This window comes from Choloepus didactylus, chromosome 1 (assembly GCF_015220235.1).
Source record: "Choloepus didactylus isolate mChoDid1 chromosome 1, mChoDid1.pri, whole genome shotgun sequence".
In the NCBI taxonomy this organism is placed as follows: Eukaryota; Metazoa; Chordata; class Mammalia; order Pilosa; family Megalonychidae; genus Choloepus; species Choloepus didactylus.
The window spans coordinates 24,024,481-24,047,303 of NC_051307.1; the positions used below are offsets into that span (position 1 = coordinate 24,024,481).

General features: G+C 39.7%; 1 protein-coding gene across 6 annotated transcripts in view; it reads left to right on the forward strand.

Annotated features, from left to right (window-relative positions):
* LOC119531590 (amyloid beta precursor protein) overlaps positions 1-22,823 on the forward strand; it is a 310,781-nt gene that overhangs the window by 171,516 nt on the left and 116,442 nt on the right. For 2 of the 6 annotated variants that reach the window (XM_037832974.1, XM_037832984.1), the window contains exons 7-8: positions 18,699-18,866; positions 21,091-21,147. The exons of 2 other annotated variants lie outside the window; for them this stretch is intronic. In XM_037832974.1, the coding sequence (XP_037688902.1) occupies positions 18,699-18,866; positions 21,091-21,147 (225 nt within the window). The remainder of the gene's footprint in view (positions 1-18,698; positions 18,867-21,090; positions 21,148-22,823) is intronic. 2 more of the 6 variants (XM_037832991.1, XM_037833001.1) reach the window with 1 other exon arrangement.

A 22,823-nucleotide genomic window follows, 5' to 3' on the forward strand; every position in this document is an offset into this window, starting at 1 on the left:
TTGTCTGTATTGTGCATAAGAGTGCCCACCAGAGCGACCTCTTGGCTCCTTTTGGAATCTCTCTGCCACTGAAGCTTATTTCATTTCCTTTCACATCCCCCTTTTGATCAAGAAGATGTTCTCCATCCCATGATGCCAGGTCTAGATTCCTCCTCGGGAGTCGTATTCCACGTTGCCAGGGAGATTCACTCCCCTGGGTGTCAGATCCCACGTAGTGGGGAGGGCAGTGATTTCACCTGCCAAGTTGGCTTAGCTAGAGAGAGAGGGCCACATCTGAGCAACAAAGAGGCATTCAAGAGGAGGCTCTTAGGCACAATTATAGGGAGGCCTAGCCTCTGCTTTGTAGCTACAGTCTTCCCAAGGGCAAATCCTGTGGTAGAGGGCTCAACCCATCAAACTACCAGTCCCCTATGTCTGTGAGCACATCAGCAACCATTGAGGTGGGGCAGGCCAGTACCCCTGCATTCTCCACCAGTTCCTCAAGGGGGTTCTGCATATTTTTTCACTGTTTTTTTTTAATTAACTCTTTTTTTTTTTAATCAACTATATAAAAAAAAATTTTTTTTAAACATGCAATAAAAAACCATTTCAAAGAAACCATAACAAGGGAGTAAGAAAAAGACAACTAACCTAAGATAACTACTTTACTTCCAACATGTTCCTACTCTACCCCAAGAAAGTCACCTAATATAGCAACATTTCTGTGAACTTGTTCCTACCATACCCATCAAAAATTAACAGACCATAGTCATTGCTGGGCATTCCCAGAATGTTAAATTTACCCACAATAGCTTATCTGCTCTTACTGGGTTATCATTCCCCCTTCCTTAATTGTTCTCTATCTCTAGTTCCCCTACGTTCTACATTATAAACCATTTGTTTTACATTTTTCAATGTTCACATTGTGGTAGCATATAATATTTCTCTTTTTGTGCCTGGCGTATTTCACTCAGCATTATATCTTCAAGGTTCATCCATGTTGTCATATGTTTCACGACATCGTTCCTTCTTACTGCCGCGTAGTATTCCATCGTGTGTATATACCACATTTTATTTATCCACTCATCTGTTGAAGGACATTTGGGTTGTTTCCATCTCTTGGCAATTATGAATAATGCTGCTATTAAAATTGGTGTGCAGATATCTGTTCATGTCACTGCTTTCAGATCTTCCAGGTATATACCAAGAAGTGCAATCGCTGGATCAAACGGTAACTCTCTATCTAGTTTTCTAAGGAACTGCCAGACTGACTTCCAGAGTGGCTGAACCATTAGACAGTCCCACCAACAATGAATAAGAGTTCCAATTTCTCCACATCCCCTCCAGCATTTGTAGTTTCCTGTTTGTTTAATGGCAGCCATTCTAATAGGTGTGAGATGGTATCTCATTGTGGTCTTAATTTGCATCTCTCTAATAGCTAGTGAAGCTGAACATTCTTTCATGTGTTTCTTGGCCATTTCTATTTCCTCTTCAGAGAACTGTCTTTTCATATCTTTTGCCCATTTTGTAACTGGGCTGTCTGTATTCTTATCGTTGAGTTGTAGAATTTCTTTATATATGAAAAGATATCAGTCTTTTGTCAGATACAAGGTTTCCAAAAATTTTTCCCATTGAGTTGGCTGCCTCTTCACCTTTTTGACAAATTCCTTTGAGGTGCAGAAACTTCTAAGCTTGAGGAGTTCCCATTTGTCTATTTTTTCTTTTGTTGCTTGTGCTTTGGGTGTAAAGTCTAGGAAGTGGCCGCCTAATACAAGGTCTTGAAGATGTTTCCCTACATTATCTTCTAGGAGTTTTATGGTACTGTCTTTTCTATTGACATCTTTGATCCACTTTGAGTTAATTTTTGTGTAGGGTGTGAGGTAGGGGTCCTCTTTCATTCTTTTGGATATGGATATCCAACTCTCCCAGCCCCATTTGTTGCAAAGACTGTTCTGTCCCAGTTCGCTGGCTTTGGGGGCCTTATCAAAGATCAATTGGCCATAGATCTGGGGGTCTGTCTCCGAATTCTCAATTCGATTCCATTGATCAATATTTCTATCTTTGTGCCAGTACCATGCTGTTTTGACAACTGTGGCTTTATAATAAGCTTCAAAGTCAGGGAGTGGGAAGCTTTTTGATGACTGATTGTACCTCTTTGCTTGTGATTGGTTGGTGGAGGTTTTCTGTTTCTTCTCTGGTCAGTCTAGGTTGTTCATATGTCTCCAGGAAATAGTCCATTTCCTCTACATTATCCAGTTTGTTGGCATACAGATGTTCATAGTATCCTCTTATAATTTTTTTAATTTCTTTGGGATCCGCAGTAATGTTACCTTTCTCATTCATTATTTTGTTTATATGGGTCTTCTCTCTTTTTGATTTTGTCAGTCTAGCTAGGGGCTTGTCAATCTTGTTGATCTTCTCAAAGAACCAACTTTTGGTGTTATTTATCCTCTCTATTGTTTTTTTGTTCTCTATGTCATTTATTTCTGCTTTAATCCTTGTTATTTCTTTTCTTCTACTTGGTTTAGGATTGGTTTGCTGTTCATTTTCTAGCTTCTTCAGTTGATCCATTATTTCTTTGATTTTGGCTCTTTCTTCCTTTTTTATATATGCATTTAGTGCTATAAATTTTCCCCTCAATACCGCTTTTGCTGCATCCCATAGGTTTTGGTGTGTTGTGTTTTCATTTTCATTTGTCTCTATATATTTAGCAATTTCTCTTGCTGTTTCTTCTTTTAGCCACTGATTGTTTAGGAATGCGTTGTTTAACCTCCAGGTATTTGTGAATTTTCTAGGTCTCTGATGGTTATTGACTTCTAATTATATTCCACTGTGGTCAGAGAATGTGGTTTGAATAATTTCAATTTTTTAAAATTTATTGAGGCTTGTTTTATGTCCCAGTATATGATCTATTCTGGAGGAAGTCCCGTGAGCACTAGAGAAGAATGTGTATCCTGGTGATTTGGGATGTAATGTTCTATATATGTCTGTTAAATCCAATTCATTTATCAGATTATTTAGGTTTTCAATTTCCTTATTGGTCTTCTGTCTGGTTGATCTATCTATAGGAGAGAGTGGTGTGTTGAAGTCTCCAGCAGTTATTGTGGAAACGTCAATTGCTTCCTTTAGTTTTGCCAGTGTTTGTCTCATGTACTTTGTGGCACCTTGATTGGGTGCATAAACATTTATGATTGTTATTTCTTCTTGTTGAATTGCCCCTTTTATTAGTATGTAGTGGCCTTCTTTGTCTCTCCTAACATGTTTAGGTAATTTTTGTAGGTCTTGTTTTCTCATGTCTTTTAAATGGATCGATAGAGATACTGATACAGGTGGCTCTTTTTCCCATATGATGGTGAAGCTATAAAAAGATTGATCTAAATGTTGCTTGCCGTGGGCCAGGTGCTTGACCATGGAATTAAATTATTGTTCTTCTCCCCCTGGTGACCCTTGATCCAGAAGAAGCACCATTTGGTTTTCTGCTGTATGTTCCACCAACATTGACGAGGCCCTTCCTGGGTACCAGACACCACAGTAGGTTCTGGGGCATGGGGAGGAGTAAGGGGGTTCCCTTAATCCCAGCCCTCCCTGCACAGGCACTGATGGGGAGAGTCTTCCTGACTTGGCCGAGAAGGAACATTGGCAGCACAGAAGAAAGAAAGTCCTCAGCATGGGAAGAGACGATTCAGTTAAGGCATTGCAGGGAAGCTGGCATTTGAATTATTTTAGAAAGAATAGGAATTTACCAGGCAGTTAAGGGCACAGAGCACCAAATAGGATGAATCCATTTAGCATTATAAGTAGAGCTGCTTGCATCAGTCTCAAGGGTAGAAGAAACAAAGCTTAGCCTAAGTCCCACATTTCTGTTGTGTACTTCTTTGTAATGAACATGTCACTTACAAGGTATCACAGGACTCACTCACTTAATGGGATTCTTACTTATCACTCATATTGGACTTTTCACAAAGTTTGGGGAAAACGGTGAGCTTGTCTTGCTACTCCCATACCTGAGTCTGAGGGTTTCAGTAGTGGCTCCCTTCACAAAAATGAAAATACAGCTCCATGGGTTGTTTGGGACCAGGACAAAGGGATGATGGCTTCTTCCTCGAAAGCAAGCCTCAGACCTCTAGCTCTTTGTTTTGACGAAAGGCCAATGGGATCCACTCCCATTGCTGGACCAGGATGTAGCATCATTTCTAATGATGTGGAGAGAATCGGTGTCAGCACTGGCCTTAGACATGACAGGTGGCAGCCTGTTATTTTGTGCCCTGTGGCAAGGCAGCCCTTGATGTCAAGGCACTTGATATACTTTTTGATAGCAGCAGAGTGAAGAACGGCAGTGACAAGCTTCTTTCCATGTATTTTAACAGTCCCAATATGTGGGAAATATGAGACTAAGAAGCAAAGACAGAGAGAAAATTATGTGTGTATGTGTTATATATATACTGAATAGCAGTTAGATTGAGACATACTTCATATGCCATAAAGTGTACAATGCAGTGGTTTTAGTACATTTACAAAGCTGTGTGTCACCATATAGAAAATTGCAATTTTGATCTTGATGTTGCTTAACTAGTCATGTTTAGTTACATTTCACCTGTCATTTCAGCTGGCAGTGCCTCATTTGTGCCAGTTCCCATAATTCATTGTTAGAATGCCTGAAATAGTCAAAGATCTTTTGATACAATTATCTGTATTTAATGAAAAATAAAACACACCTTCAATGCCAGAAATGGTTTTGCCAATAGAAGTTTCAGTTCAAATAAATATACAAATTCCTCACACATTGCAATTTTTTTAAAAAGGTTAATTAAACCTAAGGAATTTAGCCAGTCATCAAACAGTTCATTTAAACATTCATATCGTTTCCATAGGCATCCTTTTTTTAGCTAATCCATGTGTCCCATTGAATAAAGGAAGGCCAATAAGTGTCCTGGGGCCTTTGGGTAGCAGTGTTTGGGTTGGTGGAAATCTTTAGTTCCTTTATAAAAAAATGCATTCTGGAGTTTTTAAGCTAAATGGATAATTGCATTACCATCTCCTTCTCTCAGACTTATTTTACTCTCATAAAAGTTTGTCTTTGCCTTCCAGTCACCTCTCAATGTGTTGACCTTTTGTGATTCTTTTACTAGAAGAGTAAGAAGTCAAGGAGAGGCAAGGTTGAATGAATAGCATATAAAAGTGATGTCCAGGAAAACCCCTGTCTTCAGGATAGCAGCCCAAATTTTAAAAATTAAGAGACCCCCATAATGACAGAAAGGAGTTTAGGGCAGCAGAAATATTGCAAGTGCACTGTATTTAATTTATAACAATATGACTTTCAGGTGTTGAAGTCTGAGTGAAGAGATAACCAAGGAACAAAGAGGTGCTCGCTCTCTCTCACTCTCTTTCACCCTAAATATACATATATTCTTTCTGGGTATAAATTTCACATACATGGACAGAAGTTTGACTTTGCTTGCATGTGACTTTTAAGTTCTTGATGTTTCATGATAGAAACAAGAAGGGCCTTGTTGGGTGATTCTCAGGACTGCATCTCTTCTGGAAATGTGATAGTATGTTTGTCACCCAGGATTGGTGACGTGTTGGTGATGGCTGCACAGTAGCGCTGTTCATCACTTGTGAGTGGGCAAAATTACTAAAACGCAGGTGTTCGCTTGGAGTATGGCAGAGGTTCTCAGCTTCACCTCCATTAATGGTTGGGGCTGGAGAATTCTGCCGAGGGGGGATGTTTAGCCGCCTTCCTGTTCTCTACTCACCAGAAACCACTAGCAGCATCTTGGGAGACAACCAAAAATGTCTCCAGACATTGCCACGTATTCCGCAGGGTGCAAAATTGCCCCTGATTAACAACCCCTGTGCTGTAGTTTTGAGATCTGTAGTGATGCCTGTCTTTAAATGTATGATCAGAGAAATATTACTACAATAAAGTGCCACATTTTAGGGTCACTGTAACTCTGTACACAGCAAATATTCAATAAATGTGTTTTTTTTTAATTTGACTTGAGTAACTAGGATAAACAAGAAAAATGCTAAAACAATGATGGTAAATATACATCCAGTGAGGTAATAATATGTACTTGAAAGATGTAGTCGAGTCTAGTAGCTCATATCTAGAGAGAGAAATCAACATAAAATTTTGATTTTTTTTTTTTAATTTGTATATTCATGTGCAGGCAGTGCGATATGAAAGAAGCTGCCTTTATAAATAATAACAATTTTTTTTTAAAGAAAATTTCCTCTCCCTTGGTCCACTGTTATAAAAATAGCCACTGGTGATTAGCATCCATAGAGCAACTGCAAGTGCTGTTGTTCTCAGCTAGAAATTGGTTACCAGGGAGGCTGGACATGGGTCAGTCTGCCCCTGAAAAGGACTTGGAACAACAGCACCGTCCTTGGAACCCCTGACTTCTCTGTCTAGAGCATCATTTTTGCAAGAACAGAAATGTTCTCTAATCCAATGTTCTTTCTTTGACAGAGATGGGAAGTGATGTATGATCTTTTATCTCATCTTTTTTTTCCCTTTTACCTCATCTTTTTATTCCCTTTTACTTCATCTTTTTTTCCCCTTTTCTCATTATTTTTCCAAATAGAAACAAAAGCTTTGATATTTCTAATGTTCTAGCATGTTACAGGAATATTACTTGAATTCAGATTTCTGAGAGGTTTGGTGTTTTCATAGGCTTAAATATGAGTCAGGGAATTGTGGTCTTGGTTTTGGATCTAAGGCAGAAGTTCTGAAGCTGCTTTAATGTAAATTAAGACAGGCAGCACTTCAGAGTAGAGAAAATATATATCTATAATCCCTTAAAATCAATTTTGGAGATCTGGATTTGAACCTAAGACTTCCCTCTTTTCCCAAGCATTTGTGGACTTGTTTTAACGATAAATCCTAATCGGTACAACCATTACTAATTCTTCCCCTCTGGTCCTTTCGTCAAATGATTGGATCTTAGAGGTCTAGTTTTGAAAATGCAGCTGTGCTTATAAGATACGGTGGATCACAGTGATTCTCAACTTTGTCAACTTGAGTCCCCTGCGGCTCTTGCGGAGTACAGATTCTGAAGGAATAGGTTTGGAGGGCAGCCTGCATCCTAGGTGAGGCCAGCACTACTGTTCCAAAATTATCTTTTGAGGAGCAGACTCTCGTAGCATTTCACATCCCCTATACTGTGTGGTTTGGGGGAATTGAGGCACATAGTGGGAAACGAAAAGGTAAACCATCTTTTCTACAGATGATATATTACTCTCTGTATATTATCAAATACCAGCAGATGCAAGAGAATCCTGCCATGTCAACCCTTAGCAGTTTATTTTCTTTTAATTCCATTTTCTAGAGCAAGGGAGTTGAGAAACTCTTACAATCTCCTTTCAAATGTCATGGTTACCAGTTTCATTTGTGCCTTGTTTCCTTTTGCATTGGTCTGGTGGCCAACTGCTTCTAGCTGGTGAAAGCTGAGTGTTAAATTCTTCAGGAATTTTGTAAACCACAGCCATTGATAGCTTGAAATACCAGTGGTGGGACTATTTACACTATGGAAAGTGTCAAACACTATAGATCAGAGGGTTTTCATTTTCATTTTTCTGGAGAGCCAGTTTCCCAGCACCCCTGACTTGCAGTCAGTAAGGGAAATTACTTCTCCTTAAATTCCAGCAGAGGACATGGCATCACAGCTTATTCAGAGTCTAAAGTGTCTGGTCAATATCGTGTTCAGCTGCATACTAACCGTGCAATCCTGTGAAGGACATATTTATTCCCTTTCCAAAAAGGAATCAAAGATTTCAGGAAAAATCATAGCGTGGTCACTTTTTATGAATGCTCACCAACGTCACCAACATGAATGTTGATTAGTCTAAATACTTTAGAAGTAGATATCCTTCAGGTGGCATTTTATAAATACTCTTTGATCATGGAGAGACGTGAGAATTGGGTCAGGTATAATTGGAATGACGGATGTATTGCATAACTCAGAGAATCAACACAATTCTGTAAAAAGGCTAGCCAACTTGAGATATCTTCTAGACACTTCCGTGACAAATTAGCATCCGTCATCTTGTATGAATCAGTGGTTTCATTACCATGCACAGCTGTTCACACCAGTTGTTTGTATTTCAACACCATATTTGGAGATTTAGTGAGATTTATCATAAGATAGTTCAAGCTTGCTTGCCTAATTTTATATGCTTTTACTTAGTAAAATATGGTTACTATTTAATATATATTCAATCATATATTTCCCTGATCAGAGTATTTTTTTATTGGACACGTTTTGATAGGGTCTATTTGCTAATATATACAAACAAATTATATATATTCTTTTCTGTTAAAAGTTTACATGAAAGTATATGGGAGGAACCTAAGATGGCGACTAGGTGAGACAGAGAAAAAAAAACACCTCTGTAGAAAACACTAGATAAAAAACCAGAAAGGACCCAGAACACCACTTCCAAAGTAGAACCAGGACAAGTTCTGCTGAAGCCACAGGGAACGTGCGTTTGGTGAAACCAGGAGTCTGCATTCTGAAACCAGTGAGTGAGTAGGCTGAATCCCTCGGCCACACTGCATTGGGGGGAAACGGTGGGTTGGAGTTTTTTAAAAAATAAAAGAAACCCGGGAACAGCTGCAGATAAGACAGGAGCGGTCGGGACTAACGCCTCGGTGTCTGGGGTGGAGGATACCCCTTCCCACACCCACTGCTGATTGTCTCAGGTCCAGGGAAACAAAGGGAGACGCACAACTTGCAGCAGTCTCCCCAGTGGGCAGGGCTACTCCTGCCGGGGGCCGAGCACACAGTGCAGAGCCGAGCAGAGAGGCCCAGCCTCGCGGCCGGCACCCCAGCAGGCGGGGCTGCTCCTGCCCGGGGCCGAGCGTATAGCGCAGAGCCGAGCCTGGAGGTCCAGCCTTGCAGCCGTCACCCCAGCGTGCGGGGCTGCTCCTGCCCAGGGCCGAGCGCACAGCACAGAGCCGAGCCGGGAGGCCCAGCCTCGCAGCCGTCACCCCAGCGGGCGGGGCTGCTCCTGCCCAGGGCCAAGCGTATAGCGCAGAGCCGTGCCTGGAGGCCCAGCCTCACAGCCGTCACCCCAGCGGGCGGGGCTGCTCCTGCCCAGGGCCGAGCGTATAGCGCAGAGCCGAGCCTGGAGGCCCAGCCTCGCAGCCGTCACCCCAGCGGGCGGGGCTGCTCCTGCCCAGGGCCGAGCGCACAGCACAGAGCCGAGCCGGGAGGCCCAGCCTCGCAGCCGTCACCCCAGCGGGCGGGGCTGCTCCTGCCCAGGGCCGAGCGCACAGCACAGAGCCAAGCCAGGAGGCCCAGCCTCGCAGCCGTCACCCCAGCGGGCGGGGCTGCTCCTGCCCAGGGCCGAGCGCACAGCACAGAGCCGAGCCAGGAGGCCCAGCCTCCCAGACATCTCCCCAGCGGGCAGGGCTACTCCTGCCCAGCTGAACACAAAGCACAGACCCGAGACAAGAAACCCAGCCTGACAGGGAGTCTTTCCTGCAGCACCGCTCACACGACACAATATCGGCCGTGGACAGTGGCCTTGAATACACCCACGGCTGATTCTCCCGGAGCTGGGAGAGCGGAGCTATGCGGAAAGGGGGAAGTTAATGCGTCCCATTCAACCATCTTTGAAGCGGGCTGGGAACGCCCCTACACAGCCCGGCAGCCCAGGGCTTCCCTGGAGGCCGGTGCTCACTTGTGATGTGGCACAGCCCCCCTCCCCTCAACAGAGGTCCTGGAAAAGCACAGCAGGGAGGGGGGAACCACTTGGAAATCCCAGGGAACCTACGCCAATACTGAGGACTTTTGTGTCAGCGGCAGAGAACAGCCTTAAATCTCCGGGAACACCTGGGAGGTTTGATTGTTAAACCTGCCCTTCCTCCCTAACCACTCAGGCACACACCCCTCATCGAGGGCAGACAGCACTGACAACACACCTAAATTAAGTGCACCAATTGGACCCCAAAAGAATCAGATCCCCACACACCACAAAGTTGGGGAGAACTGACTTGAGGGGAATAAGTGACTCACGGACGCCATCTGCTGGTTAGTTAGAGAAAGTGTACGTCACCAAGCTGCAATTCTAACAAATTAAAGATCAAGTAAAGCAAATGCCAAGAGGCCAAAAACAACAGAAAATCTTAAAGCATATGATAAAACCAGATGACATGGAGAACCCGAACCCAAACACTCAAATCAAAAGATCCAAAGACACACAGTTCCTGGCAGGATTAATCAAAGAACTACAGACAGGCAATGAGAGCATGGCACGGGATATAAAAGACTTGAAGAAGAGCATGGCACAGAATATAAAGGACATAAAAAGACCCTAGAAGAGCATAAAGAAGATATTGCAAGAGTAAATAAAAAAATAGAAGATCTTATGGAAATTAAAGAAACTGTAGGCCAAATTAAAAAGACTCTGGATACTCATAATACAAGATTAGAGGAAGCTGAACAACAACTCAGCCTCCTCGAGCACAGAACAGAAGATGAAAGAACAAAAGAAAGAATGGGGAAAAAATTGAAAAAATCGAAATGGATCTCAGGGATATGATAGATAATGTAAAACGTCCAAATTTAAGACTCATTGGTGTCCCAGAAGGGGAAGAGAAGGGTAAAGGTCTAGAAAGAGTATTCAAAGAAATTGTTGGGGAAAACTTCCCAAACCTTCTACACAATATAAATACACAAAGCATAAATGCCCAGCAAACTCCAAATAGAATAAATCCAAATAAACCCACTCCGAGACATATTCTGATCAGACTGTCAAATACTGAAGAGAAGGAGCAAGTTCTGAAAGCAGCAAGAGAAAAGCAATTCACCACATACAAAGGAAACAGCATAAGACTAAGTAATGACTACTCAGCAGCCACCATGGGGGCGAGAAGGCAGTGGCATAACATATTTAAAATTCTGAGAGAGGAAAATTTCCAACCAAGAATACTTTATCCAGCAAAACTCTCCTTCAAATTTGAGGGAGAGCTTAAATTTTTCACAGACAAACAAATGCTGAGAGAGTTTGCTAATAAAAGACCTGCAGTACTTCAGATACTAAAGCAAGCCCTACCAACAGAGAATCAAAGAAACGAAAGAGAGATACAGAGACTTTTTTTTTTTTTTTTTTTTTTTTTAATCATCATTTTATTGAGATATATTCACATACCACGCAGTCATACAAAACAAATTGTACTTTCGATTGTTTACAGTACCATTACATAGTTGTACATTCATCACCTAAATCAATCCCTGACACCTTCATTAGCACACACACAAAAATAACAAGAATAATAATTAGAGTGAAAAAGAGCAATTGAAGTAAAAAAGAACACTGGGTACCTTTGTCTCTTTGTTTCCTTCCCCTACTTTTCTACACATCCATCCATAAACTAGACAAAGTGGTGTTTGGTCCTTATGGCTTTCCCAATCCCATTGTCACCCCTCATAAGCTACATTTTTATACAACTGTCTTCGAGATTCATGGGTTCTGGGTTGTAGTTTGATAGTTTCAGGTATCCACCACCAGCTACCCCAATTCTTTAGAACCTAAAAAGGGTTGTCTAAAGTGTGTATAAGAGTGCCCACCAGAGTGACCTCTCGGCTCCTTTTGGAATCTCTCTGCCACTGAAGCTTATTTCATTTCCTTTCACATCCCCCTTTTGGTCAAGAAGATGTTCTCCGTCCCACGGTGCCAGGTCTACATTCCTCCCGAGATACAGAGACTTTTAACAGACATATATAGAATATTACATCCCAGGTCACTGGGACACACGTTCTTCACTAGTGATCACAGATCTTTCTCCAGAATGGACTGTATGCAGGGACATAAAAACAAGCCTCAATAAAATAAAAAATAAAAAAATGAATTTGTTCGAAGCACATTCTCTGACCACAGTGGAATACAAATAGAAGTCAATAACCATCAGAGACTTGGAGAATTTACAAACACCTAAAAGATAAAAATGAGGGGGAGATGAAAACATTCCCAATCAAAAGCTGAGGAACTTCATCACCAGTAAATCAGTCCTAAGTAGGCTGAAAGGAAGGGACATTAAACAATCAACTGAAACCACATAAAGAAATAAAGATTTCCAGTAAAGATCACATGGTAAATATAAAGACCATTACTACTGTATTGTTGATTTATAACTCCACTATTTACTTCCTACAGGATCTAAAATACATAAACTGTAATGATAAATCGGTGGTTTTGGACTGAATGTAAAATATGTAATTCTTGACAAGAACTACATAAAGGTGGGGGGAATGGAGGAGTATAGGAACACAGTTTAAGTGTCCTATTGAAGTTAAGTTGATTTCAAAGAAAAACAAGATTGTTATAGATTTAAAAGGTTAATTTTAAGCCCCATGGTAAACACAAAGAAAGTATCAAAGAATATGACCAAAGAGATGAAAAGTAGAGTAGGGGTTCCAAGAAGTGGGGTAAGGGGCAATGGGGAGTTAAGAAATGAGAGTAGGGGTTTTGGTTTGGGGTGAAGGGAAACTTCTGGAAATGGATGGTCAGAAGGTGATAGCATTGCAACATTCTAAATGTGATTAATCCCACTAAGGGAATGCTAGGGAGGGGTGGAATAGGAGGATTTAGGCTATATATATCTTTCCACAATTGAAAAAAAAAAAAGACAGTCTAAATAGATGACAATTAAATGCCAAGGATGATCCTGGAAGGGATCTGAGATCGGAGGAGAGGAGGCTCAAAGGGACACAGATGGGACACAAGAAAAGAAAAAAAAAAAAGGAAATTGAGAATGTAAGCTTTGTATCAATGCTGAATTTCTTGAACTTCTTAGCTGCGTTTAATGAGATTGCATAAAATAATGTTCTTGTTCAAGGGAAAGGTATATGTGAATTATATTATTTGTTCAAAGATATGTGCAGCTTGCTCTCATATGTTCAGAAGACAGAGCAATAAGATGATGGGTGTTAGGGAGGGAGGGAGGGAGAGGGAGGGAAAGAAAGAGATAGTGGTGTGTCAGGATCTTAAAGGTGATGATGGATCAGGGTATCGGGAGGGGTGTCGGGGTATGATGGAATTCTGTGTAGGGGGTTTGTACTGTTTTTACAACTGTTCCTGTAAGATTGAACTTATTTCAAAATAAAATTTATTATTTAAAAAAAAAGTATATATATGCTTTTTCATTGGGGAAATACATATTCTTAAAAAAATAACCAGTTTTCCAGTGTGTTGTCTTTTTAAGTTTTCATCTATAAGAACAAAACACAAATTTGTCTACTTATTCCTGAAAGAATACAATATCACTTCTAATTCTTAGGCTCATGAAAGTGTCTAATGAATATTTAGAATCAGCAATAATAACTTGATCAGACTAAAAAGTAAAGTTGTTTTAAACAACACTGAGGTCAGCCTTTTTCATTATTAATGGATTAAATGGCTAGACAGATAAATCAAAATTTATTTGAAGTAATAAATTGAAGATGCTTTCATTTTATATTATTGCCACATTAATCAGGATTTTTTTTATTACAAAGTCAAGCTGTATTTGTCACTCATATTTATCCTTTTTATTTTACTTTAAAATTGGGGGAAAAAGTGGAATATATCTAATTTTTAACTAAAGAAAAGCAGATATATTTATACTTCAAGAATTTTCCTTAATTCTTGAAGCATATGGAGAAAATTATACTTTTTCTTTTTGTAACAATATCAGTATATAGTGCCTAGTTTCTATAACTAGCTATCTAGTTTATTTAGTTTGATTAGTTAGGTGGTTACTTTCTCAAGATTTGGAAATTTAAAATTCATACATTCCATGCATTGTAACAATTCTGTTGTATGTACATTTCAGTAGACTGAGAATAACTGAACCTCATTTATTTAAAATAAAATCATAGCTAATTCTTTATCGTTCACTTTGCTTCATAAGAAGGCATTTACAATTACCATATATTTCAAAGTGGGGATTTTTCCCCATCCTACTTCTCAACTTCACAGTTGCCTTCATGTTAAAATTTTTAAATAGTGTGAAATGAGCTTTCTAACTTTTGTTTTTCACAGAAGACTTTGCTCCAATTTGAAATATACATTTAGAGTTAATATTTTTGATTGAGTATTATATTTTGGACAATAAACTGCATAATTATTTTATGTAATGCAGGGAGCTGTATGTTGTAGCTGTAGTGTATTGACTCTTAGAAAAACAGAACTTAAAGTGAATCCTGCACAGACCTCAGCCAGGGCCTACCTGACAAAGATGTAACAAGCTTGGAACATGGTTGAAAACACATCAACTCTTTAATACTGCTTTGTATACACAAGTATTTCAGTTTATTAAATGGCCTTTTGTATTGAAGAGCAATTAGAGCTATTGTAAAAGAAGAGATAAGCCTTCCCCTCAAGCAGAATTCGGCTAAATGAATATTAAAAAGTATTTTGGTGATCTTAAAAGTTTAATAAATTAGATATAAGCCAACAAGGATTACCATGCTTTCCTTAGACGCTCGTGTAAACCTGTCTGTGTTTCTAACTTTAGACATTCTCTTTGAGACATATCTCAGTTTCTATTCTGGGCAAATTCTCTCCAGTATTATCTGTAATATTTACTTTGAATAGAAATAAAAGGTGGATAGGAATTCAAAATATTTATTTGACAAATTATTTAAAAATATTATTCTTTCCATTTATTAGGTTCTGAGAGGAGAAGGAAAATGAGAAAAGAAATATGCAGTTTTAATTTCTGATGAGTTCTGTTTGGGCATACAGGTGTAAATTTACATGCTTTACATTTAGTGGATGATATGATAAGTTGTTTTCCACTGAGTAAAAATAGTAGATAATGTGAAACATTTTTCACAGAATATTTTAATGGTTTCTCTAGATTAGGAAGAAAGAAATCTTCTAATCCAAAAAAGATTTTCTTAACCATATGAACATAAGCATAATCTCTCTTGAGATGTTTTTTCCCCTGAATCTATTCATGTGATTTATAATTGATATATTTTAGGACTCAGTGCTTTAATACTCTTCTACTTGGTTAGACTCATAATTGGTTAAATCTCTTGGTGATTTCCCATTAATAGAAAGCTGTTTAGAGAAAGTTTCTCAAACTGAGATTTGTAGCCCTTTGGGGGGAATCACTCTGAAGGGATTAGAGTGAAGAAAGGACACAAGATTAGAATTCAAAACTACCAACATGTCACTGAAACTTTTTTTTTTTTAATGTACAGTGTCTTTTGTTTGTTTGTTTTTGATGTTTTTTACTTTTCATTTTTATGATAATCATAGATTCACATGCCATTTAAAGAAATGATAGAGAGGTCCTGTGTATCCTTCTCCCAGTTTTCACAACTGGGAGTATCACAACCATGAAATTGACATCGATCATTTAATTTTTTAACCCAAGTATGTGCTCCAGTTCCTCCCCTTGTTCTCATTAGCTATCTCATGTATACTTGTCAGTCCCTCCTGTAAAATATTAGCATAATACTGTACTTACCCAGTGCTGGCTCCACTCCCAACCCCTTCTTCCAAGTGAAGCAGTGTCTCTTTTCACCTACAAGGACAGTTTCTCTGGGATGACAGACAGTTAGGGAAAAGGTCAGAGAGGCCAAACACTTGCATGCCCCATAGCAGAGTAGGAAACACTTATAAATGATCCATTCTGTTCTGACTTGCCCCTGAAAACAGCTCTACCACTCCAGGAAACATCTTTTAGTCATAGTTTTGATGGAGAAGGATGGGAAATTCCAGACGATTGATCAACGGAGCTGATAATGGAGGGGATGCCTTTTTCACCAGGGCAGAGGGTTGCATGTTAAGAGAAGATCCATGCCTGCTGACTGTGGCCAATTGGGATGCTCTCTTCTTGTTGGCACATCAGAATCATTTTGAAAGGGTCTTTTAGAGGGCCGGAAGAGATGGAGACACATTCTCAACGCTGTGTATCTCTTTCTCAATACATTAAATATTTGGCATTATAATTATACCCATTCCCAACCATACTATCTTAAATATCTTTTTGCATGTCAGTACCTCTGGGATTGATTGCTCTTCTTCCGTATGATATCCACACAGGCTGCAACAAGGTCATGCAACTATTTGAGGACATTCAAACTCATTAATGCCAGCAGTCCCAACAAGGTCAGAAGAGCTAACAAAACAATCCCCAAATGGAGATTATTTCACTCTTTTATTTACCTTTTCACAATGACAGGAGGCAAGATTCTTATAGCTGTAGACACCCAACAAGAGTTGTGGGTTCATCCCATAGTTTATTCTACTTGCTTAGTTGACATCTAAATGGAATTTGAGTCCTGAATGCTTTTTCTTGTTGTTTGGAACTCATTAGGCCTGGTTTCTACAAATTAGCTTTAACAGATGGTTTTATTGCCATTTGATAATGAGGCAGAAGAAAAATAAAATGAATGTCCCATTGTTTTACCGGGCGGTATAGGAAAATGACAATATATTGTAATGCCCTTTGAGTTGTCTTTATCAGAAATATATATCTTAGGTTTTCTCCTTCAGTTGGCATTCTTTTATTCCATTATTTAACTTGCATCCTCCCAAAATTCTACTACACAGAATTTAGTAGATAGGAAGGTTGGAAAAACAAGTTCTTGCCTCTGCATTGCTTTGATGTGAGCCATGGGGTCCGTGGCAGACAAGTATCAAAAGACACATATTTGTTATTCTGAGAGGTATAAAAAATGTAGGTTTCAGCATGAATTGTTGAGGCACAGTGAATTTTGCCCCAGTACTCTAAGCTACCTAAACTTAGGGCCACGCCTAGGAGGAATTCTTTACCATCCTTGATAGCTGAGACCATGCTGCTTGCAACTCCAGTGCCAGCTGCAAGCACAGTGTAAACTCAAGAGACATGGTTGCTTTGTAGTCTTGTTGCAATTAGCACAGCCTGAGGGAAAGATTAATGAAGATGGATATTATTCTGTCTCACGAACATGGAAGAGGATGTGGCATGAACATGTAGAGAACGCTGAAGTAGACACAGAGAAGGAGGTGAAAGCCTACTTAACCTGTCGGGTTTTTTACAGCTGAGAGAGAAATGATAAGATCCAGGAGTGGAGGCAGCTGACTGTTGAGAGCCCCATGGGCTGGCTGTGTTTGGAAGAGTCATGGCTTTTCGCTCTGCCTTCCAGGAGCTACTTTCTTTATTACTCTAGTGAAACTAACTTACTCTTCATAAATCAGAAATGCCAGGCCTTTAAGATAATAAAAGAGATAAATAAAACTGACAAGTAGATCGGATACATGTGCTGACAGAGCAGATTTTCACCATATAGAAGTCTATGCAAAAACCCAATTAAAAACACATAGTGGCTTAATGAACTTGGACTTCAAAGCAACAATGCTGAATGGGAAGAAGTTAATAATGGGGGACACTGCGCTTGATGCACTCATTGCCAGTTGTTTCCATCTGAAAATAATCTAGGAGAACTAGCGTAATCTTAGCTGTCCATTTCACAAGATATTTCTCCTGCAGTGTTTGACACTCATCTTCTGAGCTCATTGTTTACTGTCCATTCTCTCTTGGCATCATGGTGGTGGTGGCAGCTTTTGGTTATGGCACCACCTCATTGCCTCTATTGGAAGGAACAATGAGTGGCATGTATGTGTGCTAGTGGCCTAGGGACTAAAGGTAGGTCTCTTTCACATTGACATTGTGGCTCTTTGTCCTTGACTGGCTGTTTAGGATCAGTCTGTTGAGTATTCCTTATTTGACTGTGGGTTGTGTGGGGCCTATATCTTGACTAGGAGGATGCTTTACCCCATCATATTAATAAAACTAAGAATAAGCAAGACATTTACATGTGCCAAGGCATCGGCAGGCTCTCTGTATACCTGGCGGGGTCATTGTTTTACTCCCAACAGAATTGGAACATCCATGGGGCGGTAGACTTCTAAATGGATTTGGACAGATTACTACCTTTTGAGTCACTCGGGGGTTATGAAAGTGACCTTATGGAGGGTGGTTGGGGGGAGTTGACAGGTAAGATGTGTTTTGATGTAAAACAATGCACAGTATGTATTGACAAGTTACTGTTGATTGAATATATATGTTTTATTGTTTGGAACATTGTTGTCTAAGGATCAGATAAATATACAAATGAAAACTGTCCTTAAATTAGATATAATGTAACCAACTGGAGTCATACTTACAGATATTGCATATGCTTTCACATGTTGTCAGTGGACAGTCTTGCGCTCCCCGAAAACTTGATCACAAAAATATAAGTAATTCATTTTATATTTGAGTCAAGTCAGCCATGTATTAAGGAATAATCAGATGTTTATGAAAGGCGAAACTTTTGCATCATGACCAAAATAATCCTTTTACAATTCAAAACTGACTTGAAATTATTTTAAAAGCAACATTTATTTTTTACAATGAAGATATGTTTAATGTACACATACCTTCTGTCATTTATTATTAATCTAAAGGCAGCTAAAAGATCTTTTCACCTCGGGCTGGAATCCTTTTATTACTGCTGAGACTTACACTCATTAAACCAGATGAGAATGCAGTGCTTTGTTCCAAAGGTAATTTTAAAGTCCTGGTGGGTAATTAAATTCCTCAGTAAATGTTCAAGGAGATGTTGCCCAATAAACCCAGTCCAAGTTACACTGGGAGGATAAATGCGGTAAGAACAATAAACGTGCGTGCATGAATGGCCAGACAGTACCTTTTTCATGCTAAATGTGGTTCCCACGTCTCCTCTGATTAGAGGTGTGCTCTGAACAAGCCGAGACGGGGCCCTGCCGAGCAATGATCTCCCGCTGGTACTTTGATGTGACCGAAGGGAAGTGCACCCCGTTCTTTTACGGCGGATGTGGCGGCAACCGAAACAACTTTGACACTGAGGAATACTGCATGGCGGTCTGTGGCAGCGTCAGTAAGTGGATCCTTCCTCAAGCCTGGCCGACTTTCGTCTCTCTCGCCACTGACTCTGCTCTTTGTAACAGATTGAGTTTCCTGGTTCTTGGGAATGGGTCTGTTGCTACCACTAACCACATCACTGTCAACTTCTCAAATTGCCCAGCCTCTGCAGTATGTTCAATCATGAGCGCACATCTCTGTCTCTCTCTAATAAAGCATGACTGTAGATGCGTTCTTTTACCAGCTCTGGGAGCCAAGTCTTGCCAACTGTAGGGACTTTGGAGTGCTTCTCTTTAAACAAAGCTGGAGTTGCTGTTTTGTCTTCTGCAGGCGTTTCTGCAAATGTGCACTTATGTGTCTGTGTGTATGTGTTGTGTTTGTGTTCACGCATGTGCACTCCTTGTGCAAAGAAGGTCTGCCCCTAGAAGGCTGCCTGATGAAGCTTCAGTTGCACTGATGAGGTGTATTGCTGTGATGACTACCTTTGTGTTATTTCGTAATGTGTGTCTTTTATTGTATGTGTCGGGGGGAGGGGGGCATGATTAAATGGAGCATATGCATCTCAAATGCTGGAGAGTTCCCACTGAGCTCATGCACAAATATTTATGTCATCAAATTTTTGTTTCTTCTCTTAGAAGTAGGAGAAAATTCTGATGTAACTTTTGAAACCTTCAATGGCATAGGGGCAGGCAATATAATTTAAGATTATATAATTAAGGCAATATAATTCAAGATTTTCAAAGCTCTGGGGAATTCACAATAACTTAGATGAGAGCTGAAACTTTTCACTTTGGGGTAGTTCTCAGGAGTCAGTGCACCAGATTTATGGAACTCTGCTTTTGTTAACAGCCTTATAAAGCTAATTCCCAACTTTGTTGTTGTTATTATTATTATTATTACTATCATTATTATTAGTTTACTAATAGTCACTTAAAGATTAAACTCAATAACTATGTGTTTCCTATTTTGAACCATTCCATTGCCTTTTTCCCCTTGTTCTTGGTATGGTGACAGCCTAGGATTCCCAGGGATTATACAAATGGTTTTTCAGGTCAGATTAAGCAAAACAACAAAAGGGCCAATACATCTAAGACCTTGCATTGTGAAGGAGCTCAGTGGCTAAGTGGAATCTAACTACTGTTGGTCTCCCCTTGTGTGTGTGTACGTGTGTTTGTGTGTGTGTGTTGCATGTGTGCCTGATGACTACTCTGTCCTTGCATGGGAGCTGGTAAGCCCAAAGTTGGATAATTGCACCTTCTAGCTCAGAGACTCCTTTCTGTTGCAAACAAAGAAATTAATTAGGTCAGATAATGGTAGAGCACAGTAGAGGATTCTGTTGCCTGGATCTTCTGGAACAAAGGGCTTTTGTTACAGTGATTCTTACTAGCTTAGTTACTGTAGGGGATTTCCTGGCATTTTTCCAGTTTTATTCTCACTTTCCCCTAAGGTGGATTTACTATATTACTATTTTTAAATAACATTTATAAATACATGTAGTATAAATAAATATTTATTATATTTTTAAAATTTTGCACCAAGAATTTTTTTTTTTTTTTTTTAATTATCAGCAGTGGCGAATTTGCCCCATCCATAACCTTTCCATTGTTCAGTCTGATTTGACTCGGGCTGTGGTTGGATGAGTGCTCTAGACAGCAGGCACTTGGCTGAGAAATTTGGGTAAAGTAGATGCACAGGATATAGTGGATAACTCTGGCAGAGCTTAGTTTCATAGGGTGGGTTAGAGAATCAAGTGTCAAGAAAGCAAAGGTGAGAGGCTGAAGGTGAGTAGAAGGATAAACTAGATATAAGTGGAGAATAAAACCTCAATAACTAGCCAGACCCAAGAGCCAGAGCCTGCCCCCTGAGTGGGTGAGACAAATGGAGATGCTGTCAAGAATGGATCAATGGGAATTGGTGATACTTGTCACTAAGGAAGGAAAATAGAGGCTAGAAATCCTTTGACAGGATATTTGCATGTACTATCAGAGACAGACTATCCAGCTTCTAAGACATTGATCTCTTGCAGAAATACATCTTATGTTTACATGTTTATTTTGGTTTCCTGAAGAGGCTGAATCTCAGGATGTTTGTTTGTTTAATACTATTATTTATTTATTTTGTTTTTTATTATTTTATTTTATTTTATTTTATTGGTCAGTGGAATCATATGGGAGAGTTTCTGCCATCATTCCCATGCTTCTATTTTTGTTTTTAGTTATGTTCTCTTATTTTTTCCATAGTGTCCCAAAGTTTACACAAGACTACCCAGGAACCTCTTCCCCGAGATCCTGTTGAACGTATGTCGTAATTCCCTGGGGGGAGGGGTGGGGTGCCTTGCATGTCTGGATTATAACTCCAGCATCATCCCCTTCTTTGCATGTTTGTGTTTCTTGAACACCTGTCTCTGAATAAATATATATTGCCATTGCCTTTCTTGTAATTTCATCAGACTTTGCCAGAGGACTTGAGATGTCAGGCCAAGCACATTGACTAAGCTTTTTTCTGTTTTTTGATCCATTTCCTTTACTTTAATGTATGTAAGTCTTGTATATGCAATGCTATTATTGTTTTATTTAACATCACTATTGTATTTCTTAAAGCTGCTGAAATGACAATATTTGTTAAGAGGCTATATGCATAAGTAACTGGTTTCTCTGTTCTGGTTTGCTAAAGTGGCCGGAAATGCAAAATACCAGAAATGGATTGGCTTTTATAAAGGGGATTTATTAGATTACAAATTTAGAATCCTAAGGCCATAAAAGTGTTCAAGCTAAGGCATCAACAAGAGGATACCTTCACTGAAGAAAGGCCAGTGGCATCTGCAACACCTCTGTCAGTTGGGAAGGCACGTGACTGGTGTCTGCTGGTCCTTTTCTCCTGGGTTCTGATTTCAAAACGGCTGTCTCCAAAATGACTCTGGGCTTCTGTGTCTATTAGCATCTCTCTCTCAGCTTCTTTCTCTCAGCTCCTGTGCATTCTTGCTTGTTCTCCCAGGGCGTTTCTCTCTAAGCATCTAGGGGTCCTCTCTTAGCTTTTCCAGGGCAAATTCTGGGCTTCAACCCCTAGCATCTCCAAATGTCTTTCTGTCTGCATTTCCAAGCATCTGGGTCTGTGTTGACTCTCAGCTCTCTTAAGGACTCCTGGTAAACTAATCAAGACCCATCCTGAATGGGTATGGTCACCTCTCCAAGGAAACAACCTGATCAAAAGATCCCACCCACAATAAGTCAGCTGTCACAAGAGAGGATTAAAAGAACAGTCTTTACTCGGGTACATAATAGATTCAAGCCAGAACAAGGCTGTATGCATAAGTAACTGGTTTCTCAGAAAGGTATTTAATAGGCATGCATTGTAGTATGTGGATAATGTGTGCATGTAGGCTTCAAGTGTGTGTGTCTGCAGATAGTTGCCAAGACCTAGGAGGCTTCCTCCTCTCCCGGAATGCACAATGGTGGGGAATAGATGCCTGACTTCAGATTTTATCAAAAAGTAGGGAAAGGACTGCCCATAAAGACAGTTATATCAACCAAACACCCTGCTTCTTAGGGTGGCTTGTATTTTTTGGTTATTTCAGTTGAAAAGCCAGTCTAGTTTGTTTAAATATGTAACATCAAACATAAATGCCCATTTTTAAATTTGGATTATATCCATCTTAGGTTAGGTATCCTATGTTCTGTTGATGGTTGTGATTGGCTGAAGAAGAGACACAGTTTCAGTATTGGCTTAGACATATTACAATTAAAATTGGCATTTATCTACCTAAACAGAGATGAAGAATTATGTATTTTACAAAAGATTTCACCATAAACTTAGAATGTTTTAATAGCCTCCCTAAGATATTCAAATTAATTCAAATTATGTATAATTTTTTAAGGATGTTGCTTTTACTGCCACAATAAGCTTATTTTCTACTATTGTCAGAAAGCATTTTTCTCTAAGAATGTTGAAAGTATGGCAAGTGGGTGGATGTAGA